The sequence below is a fragment of the Calonectris borealis genome, chromosome 9 (assembly GCF_964195595.1).
Source record: "Calonectris borealis chromosome 9, bCalBor7.hap1.2, whole genome shotgun sequence".
Taxonomy (NCBI): domain Eukaryota; kingdom Metazoa; phylum Chordata; class Aves; order Procellariiformes; family Procellariidae; genus Calonectris; species Calonectris borealis.
Window position 1 is genome coordinate 955,101 of NC_134320.1, and position 24,532 is coordinate 979,632.

The following is a 24,532-nucleotide window of genomic DNA, read 5'->3' on the forward strand; positions in this document are numbered from 1 at the left end:
CCTCCCACCCCCCCCCCCGTTTTTATACTGAGCATGATGTCACATGGTATAGAATACCCCATTGGCCAGCTGGGTCCACCACCCCAGCTGTGCTCCCGCTGGTGCAGGCACCACCCAGCAACAGCCGAAGCATCAATGGGCCATCAACGCTCCTTTCACACCGAACCCAAAACACAGCACACCCCCAAGCTACTGGGAAGAAAGTTAACTCTGTCCCAGCCGGAACCAGGACACACGACAAGGTGTGTATATACAAACCCCTTCCCCCCCTTTCTTTTTTTTTTAGTTTACATGACTGAATAAGAATGCAAACACTTTAGGACTATCAAATCTATCGATCAGTTATTTCATCCTCTGAAACTACTTTTCACTGTGGCAGATGCCACAATCAACATTGCTAAAGTTTTCAACAAGACAGGAGGAAAGACTAGCACACATCTCAAATTCCACAGAAGAGGTCACTCACTGACTGTATACGTTCCAGTCTGGATCAGCACTGGCTGTTTTCATGTGAATTCCCTTCACTGCTGCCTTTAACCACGCATTCGCTTGGCTCACAAACATCCCTGAACCACAGGCCCAGTAGGCATCACCAGTTGGAGGACCTGACACAACCTTGTTTGAAGTGAACTCTGAACCATATACCACAAGGCGGGGATGCCTCAGCACCAACTACTTCAGTCTGCTCATCTGCTTCCATTGCACCAAACTACTTGCTGAGGCAGACACAGCTATTCTCCGTCAGCGCCCTCTCAAACCTGGAATTTTGTTAGAAGATTAAACATATGGAGGGCGCTGTCAGAACACAGGAATTGGTGACAAGCCAACTGATCCCTGGTGATCTGGGAAGCATATAAAGAGAGATGAGGCCAACAGCATGAGAGCTGGAGACTCAATAAAGGCACACAGCGTTTCTCCAGAAATTCTCCAGCTCTAGTATTTGTGCACGGCAGTAGAGGCAAATGTAAAAATAATGTAAATAATATTTCTGTTCAGCTCATGGAGTCAGATCTCTACCACTGTTTGCAGCACCTGTACTGCACCATTTGATCATTAGTTTGCATTCTCATGAAATCATCATGTAATAATAATAATAATAATAATAATAATAATAACAACAATAGTAGTAATAATAATAATAAATCTCAGCTACTTAAAGATGACTAGGTGGAATTCAGTAGTAACTGCAACTTCTGAAGAATATCTAGAAATTATGCACTCAAAAAATAAAAATATATACCAATTTGCATATTCTCTAATCATTAGATAAGTCACTGATCCACATCATAACAACTTACGACTAGACCCACACATGGCTACACAGACAGGGAAGGTGACACCTGAAATTATTTAAAGCTGGCAGGCGCCTTCTCAGGCAGACAATCTCTTGGACAATTTTTCCATCATTACCAGATGCGAAAGACAACCGCTGTGATTTTACACAAGAGCAAGACCTCTACTGAAGATAACATTGTGCTTTCATGACAAAGTCACACTCAAATACTTCTACTGGCTCAGGTATCAGAAACCACTTAGCCATGTTAACAAAACTCCGCCTGAGCTTCTTAGCAGGACTGTGCTGCAAACTACATAGCCCCTTGCAAAGTACTTGCTCACCTATCAAAAGAAATCTTACTTCAGCTTTTTCTGTATTGTGCTATACAGAGATACTTCAAGGGATGCAATTTTTCCATTTTGACCAGCCTCTTTTGTGCAGTGAAGTCTTTCACCAAGTGTGATTTGCCACACTGACATTGAAACATAAGCAATGTGGTCTATCATCATTAGTTAAGTCCTTCAGTAAGTCATCAACATTTCCATACGCAGTCCATCAAATATTTGTCACTATATGGTCCTTTGGAACTTTCTAATCATCCGACAAATGGATCCATACATGCCAGCAGCCTAACACAAGGCCTCCACACTGTAGACAGTCATCACATAAGGAACCGCACCAAAATTTCAAAACTTACCGTTTCAAAGCTGCCTTTGTGCATCAGATCAATGGGAGGCCTGAAGAGGTCTGCTAGAGTAGTGAGTTTCTTATCTACTGCCCCTCCATTTCGTAGCTCCTGTTCCTGTCGAACTGCACAGCCCCAAGAGGAAAGGAAGCTGAGTTAGACAAAATACTCACAAGATGGATTTATTATTGGCTATACGCTCATACACAAAACTTTGGCACTAGTCACAAGGTTAGACCACACTGAACAAGATTAGCTGCTATATAAGGTAAGAACCCCACTTGCCCCAGCCTTCTCAAGCACTGGCCATTTATTTCACTTTTAAAAAACATCTTAATAAATGTGAGCATCAGCAGAAGGGGTCATATGCCAGTATTTGAAAACAAACGAGCAAAAAAAAAGCTGTGACTTGTCCCCAGTGATGCTTTTAAAAGGGGAAACTGAGCTAGATTGTAGCATCATAACTTTTACTTGGAATATTTCTATTCCTGTGTTTCTATTTCTTGACTGTAGGGCAATCCCACAGAAAAGAAAACAAAAACAGACTTAGTTTACATGGAGAAATATATTTGGATGTTTATATTGAGTATCTACTCTTCCCACAACTGGCTCAGAGTACCACTGTCTCTTTCAGGTGAACGGGTTTTCAGTCTTGTTTATCCCCAAGTACCACACTTTGAGCTTGTTTCTTTTAGTGGTATCAATTCCATTCAAAATAATACAGAACATTTTCCTACATAGACATGACCACATACAATAAAGGTAAATCACAGCAATTGCTCACCTAAAAAAGCAGCGATACAACGTATTTTATGGATAGTCAGCTGAAATGGGCAGTGACTATCCCACCACCAAAACCTTTCCAGTAGTGAAAGGAGCTGACAACGGGCCATAGCGTACAAACCATTTTTGCGCAGACACTGGATCCCCACAGGCTAAAAAGCATCCCTGTGGAGCAGGCCTAGGAGCCAGGAAATAATCTGGACTTTCGTGGGCAGGGCTGCTTTTTCAGAGACAGCCATACAGTAATATTCATCTACGAAGTTTTACCAAAAAGCATGATAAAGTTTCATCATAAACCCTCACAATGGTTTTAGATCTTGTGCATCTCTAAATGTTTTATAACAGAGTGGAGATGATGAGAAAAAATTTAAGGGTATGATGATTCTGTAAATGGTGTATTTTCATTTACACAGCTGCCAGTGACTTCAGTACTTGACGAGTTCATTATTACTGGAAAACCCTGACCAAACCTGTCAGGGGAAAGGAAGTAATTATGAATACCTATTTTCAGTTCAGCATCCAACAGCACCTGACTATGTGGGAAACTGGTCCATGGTTAGACCTCTTGAACACTCCAGCAACATCAGCAATAACAACTGCACAACAGCTCTAACTCAGCTGTGAGATATCTGGTGTTCTGCTGTCAAAGAATCCTATTCTATAAAATTTAATGGCTTAAATAAGCCAATGCTTTGTCATCTGGAGACTCTGCGTATGAAGACACAGACAGTGGTAAACAGCAATTAAATTCATGAGAACCTTGTGTGCGGTCAAGGAAGAAGTCTCAGGGCTACTCAAATCTAATTCGAGTGCCAGCATGACCACTGGCTAGCCAAGAAAAATTCAGTGGATGAACTTAATTTCTACATGGATGTTAGATTCTTCCCACTTTTCAATTCCCTCCAGAGCAGAAAAAGTATTTTTGAGAGTTATCAAGAAAATATTTGCCATACCAAAGCAGACAGAATATACTCTCTGCAGGTTTTACTTATGTAGGACAGGCAAGTGTTTGGACCAGCATCCTCACACCCTGCTTCTTATGTCCATTACTCGGTACTCTCCCTTCAGTCATCCCAGAACAATACAATAACAACCTTAACTGTACCACAAATGTTGAAGAGACATGTCAGCAAACAGTACTGACACTACAACAACGAACAGCCTAATAAAGTTATTAAAAAATCCAAACTTTTGCTATAAAGTAGGCAATTTAAAACCATTCAAAGACTGAAAGCTTTCATAGCCTACAATGGAAACTATTTTTCAATCTTACTTGCATTAAAAAAAAAAAAAAAGAACCTCTTGCTTACTGATCTGTAGACACTTACTGGTTTCTGTTTGAAAATCCCGAAAGCCATCAAATATTGAGCGCGCAGGTCTGCGTCTTTTAGGAGCTTAAAAAAAAAAAAAATTAAAGAATTATTTCAGAAGTATACTATCAAAAGAATTACATATTAGTACTTTCCATCACATGTATCGGAAAAAAGAATAGGAACCCAAAGCACGAATGATGTGTGAGTGAGGTCATTAGGAAGGGCTGGTGGAGGATGGGAGGATGGAAATAGGTAGTTTGTAAGACCCATTTTCTAGCACATCCTCGCTCCAGCAAACCTTACCCCAGAAACAAAACATGTATCAATAATACACAAAAGTTTCAAGTTAGCCCCTCCTGATGGGCTCACCAAGGCCCATCAGTATGTAGTGGAAGTGCTGTCACAGCATCAACATGTCACAATTCCAGTCAAGATTTTTATGCAAGGCCTTCAAGTAGATGAAAAACTTCAAAGGACTAAACCCCATGGGAGAATACTTTATTTATTAGGAACGACATTTGTTTTTTCCACAATGCATTTCTATTCTTTGCTAATCTCTTATCCAGATCCTGTCCCAGCTTCTTGGCTGGATTGGCAACAGCCACACTCTTCCATTGGATCCAGTATCTGCAAGGAAACCTTCAGAATAGATCATTTGCAGCTGACAGAGACAGCAGCCCAGGCAGATAACTGGAATAGTACCCAAAAGTACCACAGAAGTCTTACGGTACAGCACAACCACTGTACTTGGGATGCAAAACAAAATTGCCTGCCAAGACTTATTCCAACTATTTATCTGCATTACTATTAATTGAAAGCAGAACAATTTTAAGATAGAACTTTCAAAGCCTAATAGTTACAAGATACGATAAATAATAAGCAAATTAAACAGAGTAATATAAATACAACATATACCCACTGGAAACCTGTAATAAGAAAAATCCTTTACGGTGAGAAAGCATGACCGCTGCACAGGTCACGAAACAAGTACCTCCAAAATTTGATTTTAGAGACCTTTTTGGTTTTGCACGCATAGTGCATGCAGCATCCTTCATCTTTCACCCTGTGCTACACCAAGGGCATAAAGAATGGTACACAGTTCTTGTTCCTTGCATTCTTCTTGTACAGAGTACGCAGGAAAGAATCAGTATATCCCGTACAGAATATCAACGAAAAAGAAAGTAAGCCTGAATGAGGAACATGCTTGTGAATAATGCCTAACTCCAGTAAGTAACACCTCTAAATGCTTAGGCACAAGCACAAGCCAGAGCAACTTAAACTGCAGCAACTGAAGGACCACTTCAGCAAAAGCAGCATTTCCCTTGCCAGGCTTAGCTACAGCCTGGCAGCACTGGTGAAGATGTTCACAGCAGTTCAGTCAGATGTTTTTCTGATATCCTTTGTACTGCAAGACGGGATCCATGTATGTGGCAGAGCACAAACAGACAGGGTCATCTCTTCAACTGGAAGAAAACCTAAGCTCATACGACCACCTCAATATGACACTTAAAACCAGAACCGGCACGTCCCCTGCTTTGAGGATAGAGCTGAAAAGACCAAGTGAAGTATCTCTCCAGTTTCAGCTAGCTTGTCAGGCTGCTTCGTGTTAAACAGAAGTGGCATCAGTGAGCATATTAGCACTGGTGGACCAGACAGTACCAGGAGACTATCGCTGATCCACAGATCACCTCAGGAGGGCAGTCAGTGGCAGTGTCTCTGAGATAGTGTGTGACAGGTGGGTGGAACAGGACCAAGCACGAGGGTCAGCAGATCTTACTCCTGTACTTCTTCAATTCTTGAACCCATAGGAGTCTATAGACCTTTTCAAAAACTCTGTTGGGCCACAAAGAACGCAAGAGGAACAAGCTGGTGCAGTGTCTTCAGAGAGCCCTCAGCAGCACATCTTCCTCTGAAACCACATCTCAGCTTGTGCATCCTGGCTGAAGACCTCTCTGATGTTGAAAAACAGGATCAACAGAAAATCAGTTCCAGGGTAAACCTGAAGCTTGGCCTCCTTCTCTTTTCTAGCACAGGAACTAAACAATAGAAAAGCGCATTTCCTATGGGTATGAGACCACTTTAAAGATGAGCACTTGCATGCCCTTCCTCGATAAAAAGGGGAAGACACTCAATTCACTTGACATGGCAAAAGCCATACAGACAGCTAGAAACGGCCTGGTCAACATGAAAAGGACAGAGCCACACAAGGCTAGAGGAAGTAAGCATAAAAAGAGAGCACCTTAGATCGCCATACAGACATGGACACTATACAAAAGGAGAGGATAACGCACCAGGTAATCCAGTCCTGTTACAGAAGTTCCACCTCTGTGCTGCAGTAAGAGAACCACTACAGTAGCGGTTTGAGATTGAGGTTTTGAGATTCAGAACATTAGTGTATTACAAGATTACTAAACAGTGTTTTAGAAAAGCACCCAAAAGAAAACAGCATTTCCATCACCTGTTTCCTTAGAGCAAAAAAATGTTTCAAAAGCAAAAGCGATAAACAACTTCAGAAAACAAACTAGAAAACTAGCTGCATGGTGCAGTTTAAAGAGCAAATTAAATTCCTAAATGAGAAATGGAGAAAATGATGAATAGTCATATAGTTCAGCCCTTTCTGATCTATCATTTCTCTGAGAAGCATGCATTTGTCCCCTTCGTTTTCACTTGTCAGTCAAAGCTCGAGCTTTTATCCCACCACCTTGAACACTTTCACAGCAGTATTGCATGGTTCTGAACCCCCAGAACGCAGATGTACACTTATCATAGCTAATTGGCTGTTGCCTCACAAAGTCTCATGAAACTGGAGTTAGCAAATTAGTACCACTGGGAACGTAGCATCTCTAATGTGCGAGGTTTTCAATAACACTGGTGTATTTCCAAGTATGCAATCATGTTACATGGCAGTAGAGTTGCGGCAGGGGAAAAAACAAGAATAGAAATACATACAATGCTTTCTTCATATTCAGCAAGCTCTGGTTTTTTTCTGTCGCTTAGCTCATCTCAAGGTAAAGAGAACAAAAAACCAAAGTAAGAACACAAGCCTACCTCCAAACAAGGGCTCAGGCTCTACTAAAATTTCCTGTTTTTGAGGAATTGGAGCTCGTACTTCATCCCTATCAAAGAGGAAGAAGAAAAAAAAAAATTCAGAGAGATTATAATATTCCAAGTACTATATAAACCACATCCCATTGTGCTTCCAAAGGCTCCTGCAACTTGAATCAGCTAAGGATGCCGCTATACGTTGCACAGAATCAAGAGATTTGGGGTCAAAAGGGACCTCAAGAGACCATCCACTCCCACTCATGGCACTGAAGAAGGACTTAGTACACTCTGCATTAAGATCTGGCATGGATAACCTTTCTAAGTCTTGATAGAAGATTACACAGATCCCTGGGTGACTTGATCCCAGGTTTGTCAATCTACTATTCAAACATTTTTCTTTAATAACTGTCTTAAAACTTGGAAAAGTTTCTTAAACTTAGCAAAGGCTGCTAATTAATCCGCTTGCCACCCTCCTCCCCTGATTATCTACATAGAGGAAAAAAAAGATTATCTTCCTTATTACAAGCTTTCTTCTGTGGAAGGCTTTTTGCTTCCACTTGAAACTCACAGCCCTCTCTTTTGCAGGGGAAGGAAAACAAGATGGTCAAAATGGCCATTTCCCCCCATTTCTGAAGCAATTCTTTGCGTACATAGCTGGGCTCCCTCACATATCAACAGCTTAGTTACGCTTGCAGAGACTGCTAGGTAATCTGAAATTATGACTAGGAGAAGAAAGGTAATCACAAGGGCTCTGAAACAGTACCTCTTACTCAGTGTGGTCACCTGGCCCATGGATCTACGTGAAGGAGGGCATGGGCTCACCCAAGAAAATCCACTGCTATATCCTGCCTACGAACTACTCCTGAAGTGCCCTCTTCCCTCAGACTCTTCGAAGTTGTAAAGAGTGCAGTTTGTGGCTCTTGGCCATGCAGGTTTCAAAAAGTAACTCATAATGTCAGCAAGATGCACTAACCTTGCTATTAACCTCCACATCTTTGATTGCTGTTGTGAAGCTAGTTATTCTCCATTTTGCATTTGCATATTTATTGTTCTCTCTTCCTAGAAGTAACACTAAGCTGACCAGCACCTGGAGGGTGTCAAGTATAAAAAAGAAAGTATTCCAATAAAAACTTGAATCTTAAGTCACTGATGTGCCAGAAGTTGTCTAGAAATAAGAACTCTAACACCTATAGATACAGAGTTTTAACTTCATTACCTGTCAAAGGTTCAAGCAGGAAGGCACTTGATACCAACTACAAAGATTAGTACTAAAACAGTTGTTTAAATTTAAACATGTGCTTCAGAAGTATGAGTTGCAAGAATTTTCTTTAAAACTTAGTTGTCTTCTTCCTGAAGACTTTCATAAGGATGAAAGCATGGCTAGGTTTAATTTAGAACATTTAATGAATGGGATTTATACCAATTAGCTTCCACTCAAAATATTCCATTTATCCCAAGGAGACACATCAACAGGCAGCACTGAAAGACTCTCTGCCATGCTCAAGTGGAAAAACTTTTTCTTTTATTGGCATCTGATGTGTAAGACACTGATGCAGATTTTGTAGTCGCTTATTCCTCTGCATACTAGAGTACACAATCTAGCCTTTCCAGTGCCAAATCTGGTTACAAACACAATAAAACCCTTACAAATGGGACTAAGCTCACTAAATTTGTAAGAACCAAAACAACAGAACTCTTAACTGCCAAATTAACACAAAGCAAGATTGCTGGAGCAATTTAAAAGTAAGAATGTCTTACTACTGGATCCCCACTTTAATATCTTGAGTTCTGTTTGCAAAAAAAATGGTACGTATAAGCTATAGAACACTTCTGAAGTACATGCAAGAGAGACTAACTTATGTTGGTCTACATACCAACTTATCTAATAAGAACTTATTTACGCAGACCAATACTGGAGCAATCAATTTAACAAGATCATCAAAGCAGCATGTATTACAGTGAGTTGACAGCAGGTTAGAAGTGACAATTGTCTTACTTGTTCTGCCTTACACTATCAAATTCTTCAGACAGACTACTCATTTATACAGACATGTTCACCGGGTACGTACTCAGTGTGCGGTCGAACAGCAGACACCCCTGCAGAACTGGTGCTAGGCTCCTCTGCTATGCCTCCACCATCCAGAAACATGGTGACAGCCATCTCCAGATTATTGTTGCACGCTTCAAGCATATGCTTTCCCACGCTTTCACTGGCACCTGTAATGACAAAGAAAAATTAAAGCATTCTTCAGAAAGCATTTTGATTGGAAGTGCTAGGAACAGCTGACCGGCAAGCTTTCTCTCTCAAAACATTAATAATTAGAAAGAACAGTTCATCAGTTGCCATTTATCTCTGAAGCACAACTATGAAATGAGACAAACATACATATCTCACAGGGGAAGGGAATGCCCGCATACAGGACAGCCAGACTTCTTCCTTCCATCAAGAGAAAACTTAGTGGAAGCCATCTGAGGGGTTTTAGCATGGTTTTCCTTTTTTTCCTAGAGGTCAGACCTTTTCCTGGTACAATTTTCCAAACACTAGTAGGAATACACAAAAAAAAATGAAAACCTGACTTAACATTTTAACAGGGAGAATACTAAATCAGGTACTAAAGTTTTTTTACCCACTTATAACAGATATTTAGAGATAGAACAAAAGATACCCTGTTTTACTGATTGCGCTAAAAGGCAAAAACAAACCAGCAGAAGCTCAGTTCACCTAAGAGGGGGGGAAAAAAAGCCAAGAGGGAGGAAGTAGTACTTGTCTACACAGTTATTTGTATAATGACTAACATTTATTAAAATCTCTCCTAAGCGCAACTAAATCCAGTCTTATTCTCGCTGCTCAGGATGAACACCAGTTCTTAGCATCACTTGTAACTCTTTTCTCAGAGGGTCAGCCTCTACCTCCCAACTTCTCCTCAAAAACTATACTATCAACAGAAGCACCCTCATCAGTGGAAGCTCTCCTGCACCCAACCCTTTAAGTGTCAACTTACTACAGCATCTGTCTCTATAGGTGGTGGACTGCCAAATAGTTTATTTTCATATGGGAAGGCTGGTAGAGAGGAAGAGTGGCAAAATGCAGCTGAACCAGTTTGGGAGTAGCTTTAGGATCGGTAGTAATTCTTACTAGGTTCACCGCAAGTCACCAAAATGAGGAAAACACTTTGCCCAGCATCAGAATCACAGATAACATCAGTTTGGGCAAAATGCATTTGGACATTTCTCAGATTTTCTGGGAAAGACTCAAGAAGCTCTAATTTGAAGAGACTAATAAGAGAGAATACACTTTGAAACTGTCGAGATAAATCAGTGCTAAGTGATCTGCACCGTTACATTAAATCATGGAGAAAGCCAAACTGACTGAAGGAACTGGTTTTCCAAAAAAACCAACCTGCCATGTCAAGTGTACTTGGATGGCAGTCAGCTGAATTTTAAGACCTTAATAGAGATGAAGAAAGTGCAAATTAAAAACTAGTGACATCTCAAAAAATGATGTGAGAGCATCAAGTTCACGTTCTTCAAATTAACTGCTCTTCGGCATTTTCAGCTCAGGAGTGACAGCAGTGATTTTGTACATTTTCAAAGTTGAAAGCTGCTAACACAAACCACTGAGGGTGTGTGCTTCTGAGCACCTGTCAAATCATCGACAAGACAAGCTCCACGACACACGCTTTTAGATATAACTTTAAATTCTGTTAAAATGGAAAAACAAAACTTCGAAACTCTAATAGCGGATGGGTGAAGCCCAGCAGGTTCTTCTTTTCCTTCGTGAAAGCATAAGAGGGGTGCTCCTACGTTTAACATAAACCATCCGTATAAGCACAAAAAGCTGTCAGGAAGTGCAAACTAGCATGACTCCACCTGTTCTGGTTCGGTTTTTAGCAAATATCTCAGGCACTACTGAAAAGAAAACACAAGGCACACACGGGCACATACTATAATGAAAACATATTTGCTGTAGGTTCTTTTTATTTGGAGGGTTTATTCTAAAAGGCTTCTTTAAGGATAGCCGAGTGATCAATAATTTCCCAGCGTACCCTACCGGCATGTTCACAGCGTACTAAACACCCTCAACACCCCTGTTCAGGGTTTGAGTGCATCCAAACCTGAGTACAGGGACACAACCTGAAATTGATGGTTAGAGTAATCGAATTAAAAGCAGTTTCACTTATATCAACCAAAAGGCCAAAGATGTTTTATTAAACACTCCCGCAGTATTTGATATGTAAAGCCGTAAGCAAGGGGGAACTATAGTGAAGGAGATTAAACACAAAGTGGGTCAAGCACTCAAAGTACACAAGCTAAAGCAGGAATTATCACCTGCCGTAAACTTCAATTTAAAAGCGACTTGCTATTTTCGTTAGCAACTAAATTCTCAGTGAGTCGACCGTACTTTAAGATACTTTTTTTTTTTTAAAACGCGGACTCAGGGTTCAGCTCCAGTCTCCCTCCCGGCCGTGAGCTTTAATTGCAGGAGCAGGACGCGGTTCCCGGGGCGGACCCGACCGGACCGCCGGGAGAGAGGGCACGCACCGGCACCACCGAGAAGCTCGGCCGACCGGGGACAACCGAGAGGCGCCTCCAAGCCGCCGCTAAAAGCGAGGGGGACCCCACAACGTACAGGGCGGAGGCACCGCGGGTGCCCCGGCCGGGCCTCGGGCACGACCCGCCGCGGCGGGCCGGGCCCCGGAGCGCGCCCGCTGACAGGCCCGGGCGTCGCCAGCGCCACTCGCCTCGAGGGAGGCCGCGGGCGGCAGCGGGAGGGCCTCCCGGGAGACGGGGGGAGCCTGCCCGGGGCCGCCCGCCAGCGCCGCTCCGCCTCGTCCCGCGCAGCGCCTCACGCCGCGGCCCGCTCCTCCCGCCCGGCCTCCCGCCCCCGGCCCGCCAGGGCGGCCGCCCCCTGACGCGGCGACGGGGGCCGGACGGGAGCTGCCCGTTAAGCACGCAGCGGCGGCGGCCTCGGCCGAGCTCGGCGGGCCCCGGCTTCCGTGTGCCTCACCCGTGATGGCGGTGAACTGCTGGATTAACCCCTTCAGCGCCGAGGAGGCCGCAGAGCCCCCGTGCGCCGCCATCTTGCCGCCGCCGCACAACAACACGCACGCCGCCGGCCCGCGCGCTCTGCGCAGGCGCGGCGCCCGCCCGCGCCCTTCCTCTGCCCGCCGCCGGGGAGGCGCCTCGCCGGGCCGCCGCGGGCGGGGCGGGGCGGGAGTTGCCGTGGCAACGCGGCCAGCCCCGCCCTGTCGCCTCAGCGGCCCGGAGAGGCGGGAGTTGCCGTGGCAACGCGGCCCGCCCCGCCGCCTCGGCGGCTTTTTAAATGCTGTCGTCGCTGGCGAGGGTCCCCCCCCCCACATTTCAGACCCTCCGCTTTCATTAACCTCGGGACTCGAAGAGCAGAGGCCTTAGCGGTGATACTGAAATGCTCGTTACATGAGGCCAGAGCTTCCACGCAGATTTACCTCGTCACACATGCTATGCCGACGCAAGGAAGCATGTACAGGGGCCACAGCGCTGCAAGGGAGGAGGTAGGACCTGAGGTGGCCAAGAAATGGTGTGGCTGCTCCTGTCAAGGGAGCTCATTACAGGGCAGCCCTTGCTATCGGGATACTTTTGCTGTCAGTTCTTCAAAGTCGGAAGAGAAACAGCCTCAACAACAAGCACGCCGGGTGTTTTCGATCCCTATGCTACCTGCAGAAATCACACCCATAGAAAAGGTACATTTTACTACTTTCAGTTGTTTTACAACATAACAGGGCATGTGTCTGGCTTGCTGCCAACACTATCAGGAGGCTGGAGTGCTGCAGAGCACCTTGTCATTAACAAGTGTCAACCAAAGTGAGTACCGCAGAAAGCAGAGGTTTCCTTAGAAGTCTCTTGCTTCCCCTTCTTGCTCCTCTCCCTACCTCCCATCCCCACACCAGCTCTGGCTCTCAGGAAAGCGACCAAGCCTGTCAAAGTATTTGGGTTTTTTGGTACTTGCTTTTTTTTTTCCTGGCAGTTGGATGAGCTGAACTTGTTCACAAAGGGGACAAATAAATCACCAGAGCTAGCTGAAGGCAGAAGGTGAGCTCACCCTTTTGAGCAGCAGTGAACTGTTACACCAGCTCAGACAGCCTAAGTACGCACTCTTGCTTCACAAACACATTAAACCAGGCAAAGCTGATTTCACCTGCTTCAAAGTTCCCGGATCATAGCAATGGAAACTGGGTGCTGGTGCAACCGAAATGTACTCAGCAGTGGCCAAATTCCACCCTCCAACAAGGAAAATCCAGAAGGACAGGCCAACGAGGTGCCTGGTGTGGAATATTATGCCATGCATGCAGTAAGAAATGTGATCATCTTTGGGACCTGAGGGCTTGCAGTACCCCACCTCGGATGAGGCTGCTGGACTAGTCTTCTGGTATAGGTTATAGGTTTTGTATATTTTGCAGTTAAGGTTGGGTTTTAGCTAATGATCGACTTTTTAGTCCTGCTTTTATTCAGTTCTGCTTAAAAAAATTATTCTTATGTGAGAGGTCATTCTTACACTGAGAACAAAATCCAGGAAGTAGGAAAAACACAAATAACCAACCCCCAAATACTTTAACACCCCCCATATATACACACACACCAAAATACACTTCTGTACTATTTAGACCTTTGAAATGGTTAGTTTCTGTAATTTCTGTATTTATTTTCAGTGGAATCACAGCAGCAGGATTTGCTATTGATGGCAAGGAAGTACGTCCGCACAAGACTGAAGAGTAAGATGCAAAAAGCCACCCCCCCTATCGAACTTCTAACTGGGATTAGTTTAGTGCATTTCATAAACCTTATATGGAAGAAACATAAAACTGACACATTAAAAGGGAAAAGAAAGAATCCACAAGACAGCTTGTGGAAGAAAAGGAAATGAAACTGGTGCTAAATGCAGAAATCCCATATACTGGGACATAGCTTCAGGTGCAGCTGAGCGAGTTGCACAAGGCGCATTGCTGCCCAAAAGGGAAATACTCCCTTGTCCTGTCACCCCTCAATGCTTCCCCTACCCCTTTAACATCTGGAATTAGATGGCAGAGAGTACCCAAGCGCCAGAGGTGGCACAAGCATAGGAACCCTATCACTGGCAGTGAGCCGTTACGGCAGCTCACTCCATGTTGTTGAGGTGTGCTCAGCTAGACTGCATGATCCTGCTGGATTAGTGAGCTCTCATACTGTGTTTTTTAAACAAAATGCCTCCTATCTTATGACTAAGTGTATGTTGCTTAGTGTCAGCCTGCTACAGGGACAGAGCTAGTCCCAAAAAAATGAGAGCAGTAGATTAAGTTTAACTCTAATGAAGATTAAGGCTGTTAGGGGATATATATTTCGTTTCTAGCTTCATTCTTTTCAGCTCTTTAGGGTTTATCTGGATATATACCTGTATGACCACACATGCTTACCTTCCCTTTTCACCAAGTATCTATCAAACATCAGGATCTGGCCGTAAAAGCAACTCCAAAGCCAGCACTGCTGTACTGGAGTATAACAGTGGTTGATCTAAGAAAAATACAGCAATTAACCAGGGTCAGAATTTCTAATACATGCAAGATTATATCTTGCATATGAATGGCCAGCAGTTCAAAACACTGGAGATTCTGACTCTTTTGGTGCTGGATATTAAAGGCAGCGATTGAGGAGAAGAGGGCAGTCATTCAAACCCCTCAGAGGGTACAGCAGTACCGTCAGGACCATAGACACCACGTGTCTCCAACTGCAGAGACAGTTGCATCAGGCATAAACTTCAGGGGTTTGGCAGCATATGACTGCAGGGGTGACCTGTGTGGGAAGAGTCCAGCAACTGCCCTGCACCACTCCAAACCATTCCCAACCTGCTGTGAAATCCTAAATAACCCGTTACACCAAAATGTCGGTAAATCGGAGGAGCATGTGGTGCCTCTGCTCAGGCATAGTTGAGAACGGCAGCAGTTGTTGGGAGATGTAATCTTGGAAGGAAGAGCTCCATACCAGAGCAAGAACCATCTTTCAAGCAAGTTAAAAATAAACATCAGACTTCAGAAATTGATTGTAAAATGAGGCTGAACAGACTTAAAAAATAAACTTTCTCCTCATCTGTTTTGAAAATAGAGTTTACTTCTTACATGCTTATCATGACTAGAAAGGCTGAGCATCACTAGAATGACAATAGTCAATATCTCTGCCTTAAAGAACACTTTTAATTAATGAAGTATTATATTTAACTGTCTGGGTAAGACAGAAAACAACCCGAACAAAGGTAAGGATTAAACAGAATCAGATCTATATTGAAGGAAGGCTTCCAGCACAATGGTTGAGGCAGCAAGAGGAACAGTGAATGATTTGCAACTGGTTACCCGTTGCAACTTTCTCAAAAAGCATCTTAGAATAGATCATTTATTTATGAGAAACCCACCATTAACAGAGACATGCAGGCAAAGGAAAAAAACAATTCATATTTTTGGCTTGGGGTGCTGTTCGTGCTTTCAATAAAATTTCAGGTTGTTTTTTTTTTTTAAATTTAGAACATCAGAAGATACTGCTTTGAAGTATTTTGTTACAAATTTCCTAGAAATGAGTTAAAGTCTACAGATCATCAATGAGGTTCAAAAAAAGTACAAATTTAAAACATATGCAAACTTTGATTAGCACACACACTGCAGCAATGTAGGTTAGCGCTTTGTTCTCTTTCAAATACGTACAGTGGAAAAGTATCTCATTACAAGCAAAGAAAGGCCAAAAGATGGTTTCATAATAGCAACAGATAAAACAATCTAGCAAGAATACTCCCTCTGCTGAGTAGCAGCTGGTCAGCTCTTCAGGAGTCTCAACCTCCTACAGGCCTCAGCTTCCCCACGTCTAAATTGTAATTCTTTTGAATGATGTCAGTTTTAAGTCCAACTGGAAGAGAGTATTTGGCGGTCCCTCTCGAAATGAGGGGTGAACAGTTACAGCCAGGCATGGTAGTTATGTGAATCTTTAATTATAATTATGTCATTACGACATTATGTCATTATGACAACTCCAGTTTTCAGGTGCTTTTCCACCTTTTGGTTTAACTTTCTCCATCATAACTGTCTTCTGGACTAACTATTTTTTCTAATATTATGTGTTTTTAATCAGACTCAAACCAGTTTGGTTAAGAAAATTGAGTAGCACTAATATAGGTAATATTATCGTACAAGAATAAAGTTGCAGAACACTAGCAATAAGAAAACAAAAGTATCTTTTTCCTAACGACAGCAAGAATCAGATCTGCAGAAGTGACCTCTACGAACAGTTAAATACAAGCCCACAACCACTTATACTATTGGCATCTATGAAAGATCCTTGGCTTTGGCAGTGGGAGAATGATGTGGTTTTTCCCTCTTTGTCTAAGAAAGGAGTTAATATATGAGAGGGAGAGAGAAAGAGTGTGTCTGCAAGACTGTCTGTCCGTTTATACTCGTGTTAACTGTCGTGCGAACAATGCAATTCAACAAATAAACTGAAGCATGCTACTGGGATTTAGGCTAACAGAACAGTGGTTGTGCCAAGTAAAGCTTCCACCTTGCAGTTGGCAGACAACTGGAAATACAGACCCATTTTTTTGCTTGTTTCCTCCGTGGAATGTGCATCCTTTCCATAGAATGAGATTTCGCAGCCTTTTAAGATAAGGCCATCAGTTATTTTTGGTTTTAAACACTAACAGTATTCACATTCAAAATTATGTAAATACAAGTGCTAGAAAATAAGCTGTACTCAAGAAAAAAACAATTAAAATTTTTTGAAGTCTTGGGGGCATATGTTACTAAAACTTCTCAGAATACACAACTTTGTGACTCAAAGCAATCCCCCTCAAAACCAACAACTTTAAAACTGTTTACAGCAAGCTTTGCCTAACACAGGAGAAAGCATTACCACGGTTTTAATTCTCATTCCACCATGTGTCTGTGGTTCTGTTGATCTACTCTGCAACAGAGCTTTTAAACATTTGAAGGATCGTCTTTTGCTTATTCTTAGGTAGTGAACAAATATCATTTGCATCACTGGTATTAACCACACAATTCAAAACTTTTCCTCCCTTGATGCTGGGCGATTTCATTCGGACTCTGGTAGGGGACTGCCAGTTTTCATTGTAAGAACCTTTCCGAGTCTTGCGGTGATTTGTTTCAGCCTGTTTTTTTGGTACCTTTGAGTCTTTTGCCATCTTAGAACTTCCCTTTCTAGCAGGAGAGTCTTTCACAGACTGAGGTGGTTTGGTGCGAAGAAGGTACTCATCTGGAGAGCCCTTTTGTCGATTAAGTGTCCTTTCCTCCTTGTTGATCTGTTTTTGTAGCTGCAGAGCCAAAATCCTGTCCTGCTCCTCTTGCATACGCCTTTCATAGAACTCCTGCTCAAAGGCTTTCTGCATTTGCAAGTTAAAATCATTTATCTGCTCCCCTTGGTCCTCTAAACTTTCTGGAAGAGTTCTTCTCCTCTTATCAAGCATGCACAAGTCAATCACTGCTTCAGCTGGTGGCTCCAGCGACTTTCTTTTTGGAGTTTCCTTAGTGTTCTGCAATCTCTCTGATTTCTCTTCATCTGAGTGTCTAGCCACCTTCATGAGATCACATATTACACTTCTGCTGTCAGACATCACAGAATTTGTTGCTGACTGAATATGGGTACAAGTTTCAGCAGCGTCTTCAAGGTTTATGCTTTCTACATGTGTTAAACTGCCACTGTCTGACTCAATTCCATCATCTTCTCCTTTGGATCTACGATGAGACCCTTCCCCTTTTGTGCTTCCATGACACGCATCTGGAACTTTGTCTCCTAGACAATTTGGTCCTGGTGTTTTTTCCTGCTTGACTGCAGCCGTTTCCCCTGAAGCTGAGGCACTGAAATAGTTCATGCATGATTCCAAAAACGAATCCTTAACACTGGAATCTTTAATCACACCAGTCAGCTGTGGAGACAGTGTTGGCATTTCCTCTTGCTCATCTTGCCATGCAGAACTGCTGCCTTCGTTGCTATTGGTCTGAAGAAAAAAGAGAGACCACTAATAAAGTAAATTTATCAAAAGCCAATGGATACGAATAAAATGCAAATCTCACTTCTCATAGCTGCACTGCTCATAACTACTCTGGGATATTAACTTGGATTCTTCCTTTTTTTTAAAAAATACATAACTGTTTAATATTAATGAAAATATTTAAAAGAACCTACAGAAGCCTAGCTAAAGGACCAAAACCACAACTGCAGCATTCTCGTCTTATCAAGGACTAAAATCAACTGTTCAAGGTATTAGCCTGCTCATTTTCTCTTGAAACTTAACAGGAAAGATCAGACAGACAGACATATGGAATGATGAAAATCAGAGTGCAACCTCCTCCAGTGAGCTCCAGAACCATCATTTTAGTTTTATGCACCATTGGTTGCAACCCAGAGCTCGCTGAAGACATTCAGGTAAGGTACTTGTAAGGCTACACAAGGTACTATCGAAGTAAGCGTAGGCGTGCATCTGTGGACTGTCAAGCATGGTTTCTTCCGTTTCCACGGATTCCATTCCGGAATCATGAATACTGAAGGTAGCTCAAGAAGGGCAAGATAAACTGCCCAGTGCTGATGTACAAGGGGAATATAGGATTGGCAATCCTACAGGCAAGAGGAAAATAACCCATAATTACTAACACTGAGATTTATAACAAAACGATTCTAGTTACCTCTGAGCCAGAGTCAATCCTGCCTCTTTCTGTTGTTCTAGAGAATGATGCTGATCCCAATGCATGATGAAGCTTTGGAGACAGATACCTTAAAGGAAAAAAAAAGTATACCTTTTAAAACTTTTTTTTCTTGAATTGTCAGTCCTTTGCATTAATCAAGATCCACAGGTTCATTCTGACAAACAAAAAACAAGAGAAGGGCAAGTGTTTCCCTTCTCCTCCATATTATCTTATGAGGAGATGTTTTAACACTCAACAGTTTACATTTGCCCCAGATTATCCAGAGAAGTTGGACTACAGAATTCCAAGGAAGCAAATGGAGGAGAGGGACACTATACCAAGAAACAGACCAGTAATCAAGGAAGAAAAACTTGAATTACTTACTTCTGAATATCTCCAGAGTTGCTTGGTTTGCTCTTCATCTTGCACAAATTAGCTGGGGATGTTTCAGATGAGAGACTGCCTGCTGGTGAAGGACTGCTGAGCACATGTCCTTTGGAGTCGTCATTCTTCGATAACATGTAAAAATAGCATTATATAAAACAAATCACAACACAAACTGGAGAAACCCCAGAGAACTGCTTTGTTTCTGCTGTAGAATTAGTTACTTTTGTCCAAAGAATTCTAGAACTGTAAGTAATGGAGAGTTATGGAATAAGAAATGTTACATGTTCTGTACGCTTTCCTGTATCTGGCATTAAGGGAGAAAAGGTTTGGTCAAATAAGTACACAGGTTTCATCATTAGAACTATTATCAGGTAGCAAAAACCAACTAACCAAAACCCTAAAACAAATTAACAAAACAAACCCAAAATCATAAGGTAAACTTTCATCGTACGTTCCTTTTTTTCAGTACAGGTTACAGACATCAATGTCTTCCAAAGAAGTATTTTTAAAATCACGGGGAAAAGGAAGTATACAGAAGAAAACCAACGTTTTAAAATGTTTCACAATGAAAACATCAAGCACAAATTTCAAGTGCATATTACACAGGTGGAAATGTTTGGGGTATTTCACCCTCCCATCTGTTCTTCAAAGGTTAATGGTCAATCAAGGATCTAAGGAATTGGGGGCTGACAACAGCTTCCAATTACAATTAAAATAAATTTAAATTATTCAAAATTTTAACTTTTGCTCTGAAAAGTCTAAGTTGTTTGCACTACCATCAATGTTTTCTACTGTCTCCCTTGATCCTAACTCACCAGACTGTTACTCAGCTGCCAGGCCAACTCTTCATCTTGCTTCAGCTGTTTCTCCATCTCCCTCCGTCTCTCTTCTGCCAATCTGTGTTCCTCCTCTTCTTCTGCTAGGAGCTGTTGAATGTATTCCTCACTTGCCTTGTTCTCCTCTTGTTCATGCGCTCGCCTTTCTGCCTCCACCTAAAAAAGATTTTTTTTAAAGGTTACTACTGTTGGATCACACTTTACACCGGAACCTCTCAGCTGATGCTTCTTAAATGTGAATGATCCGCTCTTCACAAAGACACTCTGCACGCTTCAAAGCCAGTATTTAATCAAACAACTCTCCAAAGATGTAAGAATCAAACTGATACTGTGTGTAGAGTCTTCAGTTTGATAACAGTGACCTACCTTTTGGTTTCTGTAAGACTACACGATTAACCGTGCTAGCATGCAAGATTAAAATTCATTTACTCGCCTTTCGAAAACAAAAACTAAGATCTCCAAATAAGATCATAAAGAAACTCAAATTAAGATTCTTTATAAGGTGGATGCCAGCTAGACCACAGCATTTGCTCAACCTGCTTATATCATCGTAATGTCAACATTAGCACAAGATGCCTAAAAGACAGCACATCTCTCTTCTGAGTCCTTCTGGCTCTCCTGAAACACGCAAAACCCAAAGCAGCAGACCAAGAACTTTAAATCTGCCTTCTTTATGGCAGACATCCACTCTTGGTACATCAGTTATCAGTAGCACCACAAGGACAGTAACATACTTCAGGAATGAACAAAGCTTTCTTAACTGGGTAATGGAATTTGGAGATTTGCTTTAGAGAAGAGTGTAATACTACACAAGCTATGTTAAATCTGAGTTTGTTTCAAATCATGTGTCGACGACTTATGATTGCCACCAGACAGCATTACATATTTCACTGGCACCATCTCCATTAACCATCTATACTATTGCTGCCAATCAATCTTATCCCATAACTACCATAAAAGAGAATCCCACAGTCCTCTGTGTCACGTACAGCCCCTGCTCTTGTAACAACCAGCAACGGGGCTGTGAGGGAAAGGAGCACTTGACACTACTTCCAACTATAATTCTTACCGCGACTGTGTCTGAATTGGAGGATGAAGGATCCTTTAGATCTTTAGACAAACATTAAGATTTCTTAAAAATATTTTCTGATTTTCAAATGGACACAGATAACACAGGGAGTGAGCAAATAGGAAAGAAAATGCTGTATGTTCATTACCCAAGTTCATCTAATTGTGGTATGTTACTTAGGGAGGGAAATCAAGAAGGCAAGTACAAGACCAAAGCCAAACAATTCCAAATTTTTACATTTTCTAGTCCGAAATCCTTCATGTGCATCTGAGGACCTATAAAAGGCATTTAGTATGTGTGGGCAGGGATGCAGACAGTGAAGGGTGACACTCTAACCCTGAAAGAACTCTTCTGCAGAGTTTTGGGAAATGCAAGGTATATTAGAAATACTAGTAGAGACCTGCCTGGGCGTTCTGTTGTGCCTGTACCTCTATGTGTTTCCTAGCCTGCGAAGCACACCTACTTGCAGGGACAACAGACAGCATATGTTACTGGACCGATTGAGAGAGTGAGGTAGGAGGTATAGATCAACTAGCACAAGAAAACTTGAGAAGTGTCGCCTTGTGTCAAACTCGAGGAAGTCTCTCCTCCTCCATACAGGGTAAAAATTCAATTCATGCTTCGGGAATGACCAGTGTGTTCTTGCAGCAGCAATGCCTTTTTAAGTATCTTTTTTTTTGTTAAATAACATTACAACTCTTTGTGGGAACAAACAAAATAACTAGATACAAAGCATTTATGCTTTTAAATGTATTTTTAGACTTACCTTGCTAATCTCTGCTTCGTATTCCTGCCTCAGTTCCCCAGGCTTGCTCAGCTTGTGTTGCGGATGGGGGACACAGACTAAATGAGAGGAAGGAAAAAAAAAGTGAGGAACAAAGCACGATCACGACAGTCAACAACGAAAGATTTTAACAAAAGATCATTTCCATACCCTGTCACAGCAATGATCTGACATAAGTCAAGTGCTGTGAAAAAAAAGCACTTTGTGTTACAAAGGAGCAAAATAAAAAAGCACTGTGTTACAGAGTGGCAAGAACAGTCAGTATTTTCCAAGCTCTGTATATAAAGCAAATATGTATGCTGACCATAACTAACGTCTTTCACTTTTTATGATTAAAAAGACTTCATAATACAGTAAGTGGAAGAACATGTCATAGAGCCAACCTACCAATTAGCCTCCCCCAATGGAGCTTACAACATAATAAAACCCAAAATCCTTCTTCAAAGAGTTAATCAGATTTCACTTCCTTCTCTCTGACACCACAATTCTAGGCTCGGAGACTCCTGCGTAGACTGAAGCCCTGGAATTTCTAACCAAACTCATTAACAGTATCTAAGAATTGAAAAACTTTTAACCACTTCACTTACTTGATAGTGATAAACACACACAAGTGCGTGCGCAAATACTCCACTTAAGCTGAAGCTGTACCAGTAATGAATTACTGCCTTTGCAAGGATAGGCAGCCAAACACCAGTGGTTTGTGCAAAACGCATGAACAAATGTCCACTTAAATGATCAGACAACATAATTTACCCTCTGTCCTACAAACAGAAAAGGCACGGATAGCCACTTCCCTGCCTTGCAAGCCCCTTTCACAGGAGAGCTCTGACACTGCGTTTTCTAGCAGTGACACAGCCTGTCTATGCACAGTTTCTTATTTCACAACATCCAAAGCCCACCAGCAGTAATTACTTCGGTAAAGAGAGACATCCCAGGACAAGTGACATTTTACTTACTTTCCTCTTCCAAATCCTGTCCGTTAATCCTACGCTCACACTCCTTCGGGTAATTCTTCTGAATCTTTTCCCAGAGTTCCCAGTTGATAAGAGTATTTCTGCGGGCATTATATCGTGCCCAAGAAGAGACTCGACGCCGACAAAAAGGGCAACAAAGACTGGCCTTTTCAACGGTCAGCTGGAAACAAGAATTACAGAGGGTATGGTTGCATGGCAGCGTCACGGGCTCCACAAAGATCTCCATGCAAATTTGGCAGAGGCAGTCAGACAAGGAAAGCGGAGCCTCCGATTTCTTCGACATGCTGACTCGAAGTAGAGGAACAAGACTAGTACAACATCAGTACCTGAAAGCAAAAAGAAACATGTATTTTACTTCCAAGAAACATGTATTTTACGTCCTGTAATGAATATAAAAGAAAATAGAAAATGCTCAGTTTCACAGCTGCTTTATGAAAGCATTAGTGGACTTAAGAAGCCTGCTGAAGTGGTTACTTTTGCTGATGATCCGAGAGATTCTCAAGTTTCAGAGGAAGCCACAGGTCTTTCCAGAAGTCACGGAGAAACTGTAGCAGTTTTTCCTACCGCGGTTCCCTGTGAGTCGTAGCAGGTGCTTCAGGGATAGCAAGGAGGTGGCAAGGAGAGGGGGAAAGACGGTGAGAGTTCTTCCAGCATTTACTCTCCATTAGTGATAAGCTATGCTCATGTTTGGTGGATACGTTATCACAGTTACCTTAACCTTCCATTCAGTCAATTTTTCAGTACACACGCGTCCTTCAAAAGCTGCTTCTGGTACAGGCTTGATTCCAGCATGTTCTCAAGGTGAAATACAACATCCCTATGCATCAGAGGAGAGGAGGTTCTTCCTCATTCATTCATTTGCTTAAGCTGGGACTAAAAAGTCAAAATACTTTTTGTTAATATAAGCAAAGAACTAACCAATGCGTTCAACACTTCAGCACCTTCTTGTACGGCTTAAAATGGTGGGGATTGTCCAGCCTTTCTATCAACCCTCCTCACAGGATTTTTCCACTTGGCCCAGAAATGCTGTGGAACAGAAGATAAAAATAAAAGACACATACAGCAAACCGAATAAAAATACTGTTTTTTAAGTTACAGGAACTTAAGACCGTTCTTACAAGCTTCTTAAAATCAGCCAGCTTCACAGGGAGAGGAGGTCCTTCTGAGGGAACGGCTGCAATTTCAGTCACACAGGAACTCGACATGGAGACAAATATACTTTAAGTTGGGTTTTATTGTTTCTGCTCTCCCTTTCTTGATAAAACAAAGCCTTTAATTTTTTTAAAAACAGGACGCTAGATAACATGGAAACACCCCGTTTTACAGATGGTTTGTTAAAAAGACCTAGCAAGTCTATGCATACCTGTTCTGGACTAATCTCAGTTCGTACACAGACAGAAAAAACAACGCTGACTAAGCCGCTAAGCTGCGACGCGCGGCGGAGGAGAGGGCAGGGCGGCGGGGCAGCCCCACACACCGTCGCCGGGGCCCGGCACGCAGGGACGCCGCTACCAGGACCGGCCGCCCCCCCAGCCCCGCACACAGCCCGTCGCCGAGCGCTCAAAGCAGGGAGTCAGCACCCACCGAGCTGCAGCTCCGCGGCGGGGGCGCGGCGGCCCTCAGGCCCGGCGGCAGGCAGGGCCGCGGCCTCCCGCAATGGCCGCCGCCGTGGCGCTGCCCGCCCGCCGGCCGC

At 42.7% G+C, this 24,532-nt stretch overlaps 2 protein-coding genes across 11 annotated transcripts in view; both read right to left on the reverse strand.

Moving 5' to 3' along the window:
- UBXN7 (UBX domain protein 7) overlaps positions 1-12,259 on the reverse strand; it is a 31,639-nt gene extending 19,380 nt beyond the window's left edge. Inside the window, exons 1-5 of one of the 3 annotated variants that reach the window (XM_075157845.1) lie at positions 12,111-12,259; positions 9,172-9,319; positions 7,106-7,173; positions 4,073-4,138; positions 1,974-2,086 (exon numbers count right to left, since the gene is read on the reverse strand). In XM_075157845.1, the coding sequence (XP_075013946.1) occupies positions 1,974-2,086; positions 4,073-4,138; positions 7,106-7,173; positions 9,172-9,319; positions 12,111-12,183 (468 nt within the window). In that variant the 5' untranslated portion in view covers positions 12,184-12,259. Of the gene's footprint in view, positions 1-1,973; positions 2,087-4,072; positions 4,139-7,105; positions 7,174-8,075; positions 8,181-9,171; positions 9,320-12,110 lie in introns of those variants that run through there. The other 2 variants (XM_075157848.1, XM_075157846.1) reach the window with 2 other exon arrangements.
- A 3,024-nt stretch (positions 12,260-15,283) lies between these two features.
- On the reverse strand, positions 15,284-24,532 carry RNF168 (ring finger protein 168). 8 transcript variants are annotated; one of them, XM_075157839.1, is made up of 10 exons: positions 23,958-24,404; positions 23,758-23,865; positions 23,552-23,656; positions 23,314-23,431; positions 22,822-23,165; positions 21,848-21,924; positions 19,992-20,168; positions 19,174-19,298; positions 18,790-18,877; positions 15,284-18,104 (listed from the first exon to the last, which is right to left on the reverse strand). In XM_075157839.1, the coding sequence occupies exons 5-10, from the start codon at positions 23,120-23,122 to the stop codon at positions 17,049-17,051; spliced, it is 1,824 nt and encodes a 607-aa protein (XP_075013940.1). In that variant the 5' UTR covers positions 23,123-23,165; positions 23,314-23,431; positions 23,552-23,656; positions 23,758-23,865; positions 23,958-24,404; the 3' UTR covers positions 15,284-17,048. The 8 variants fall into 8 exon arrangements, with proteins under 8 accessions (XP_075013940.1, XP_075013938.1, XP_075013936.1 ...); XM_075157837.1 differs by lacking the exons at positions 23,314-23,431; positions 23,552-23,656 and adding an exon at positions 24,424-24,530 and having other exon boundaries at positions 23,958-24,036; XM_075157835.1 differs by lacking the exon at positions 23,314-23,431.

Excerpts from the sequence above, each read along its gene's own strand:
- RNF168 (XM_075157838.1), bottom strand. The coding sequence starts at position 23,122 with ATGTCGAAGAAATCGGAGGCTCCGCTTTCCTTGTCTGACTGCCTCTGC. Across the intron at positions 21,925-22,821 it reads ACAGGATTTGGAAGAGGAAA|TCTGTGTCCCCCATCCGCAA; the intron begins GTAAGTAAAATG and ends CCTCTCATTTAG. Across the intron at positions 18,105-18,789 it reads GGATTGACTCTGGCTCAGAG|ACCAATAGCAACGAAGGCAG; the intron begins GTAACTAGAATC and ends TTTTTTCTTCAG.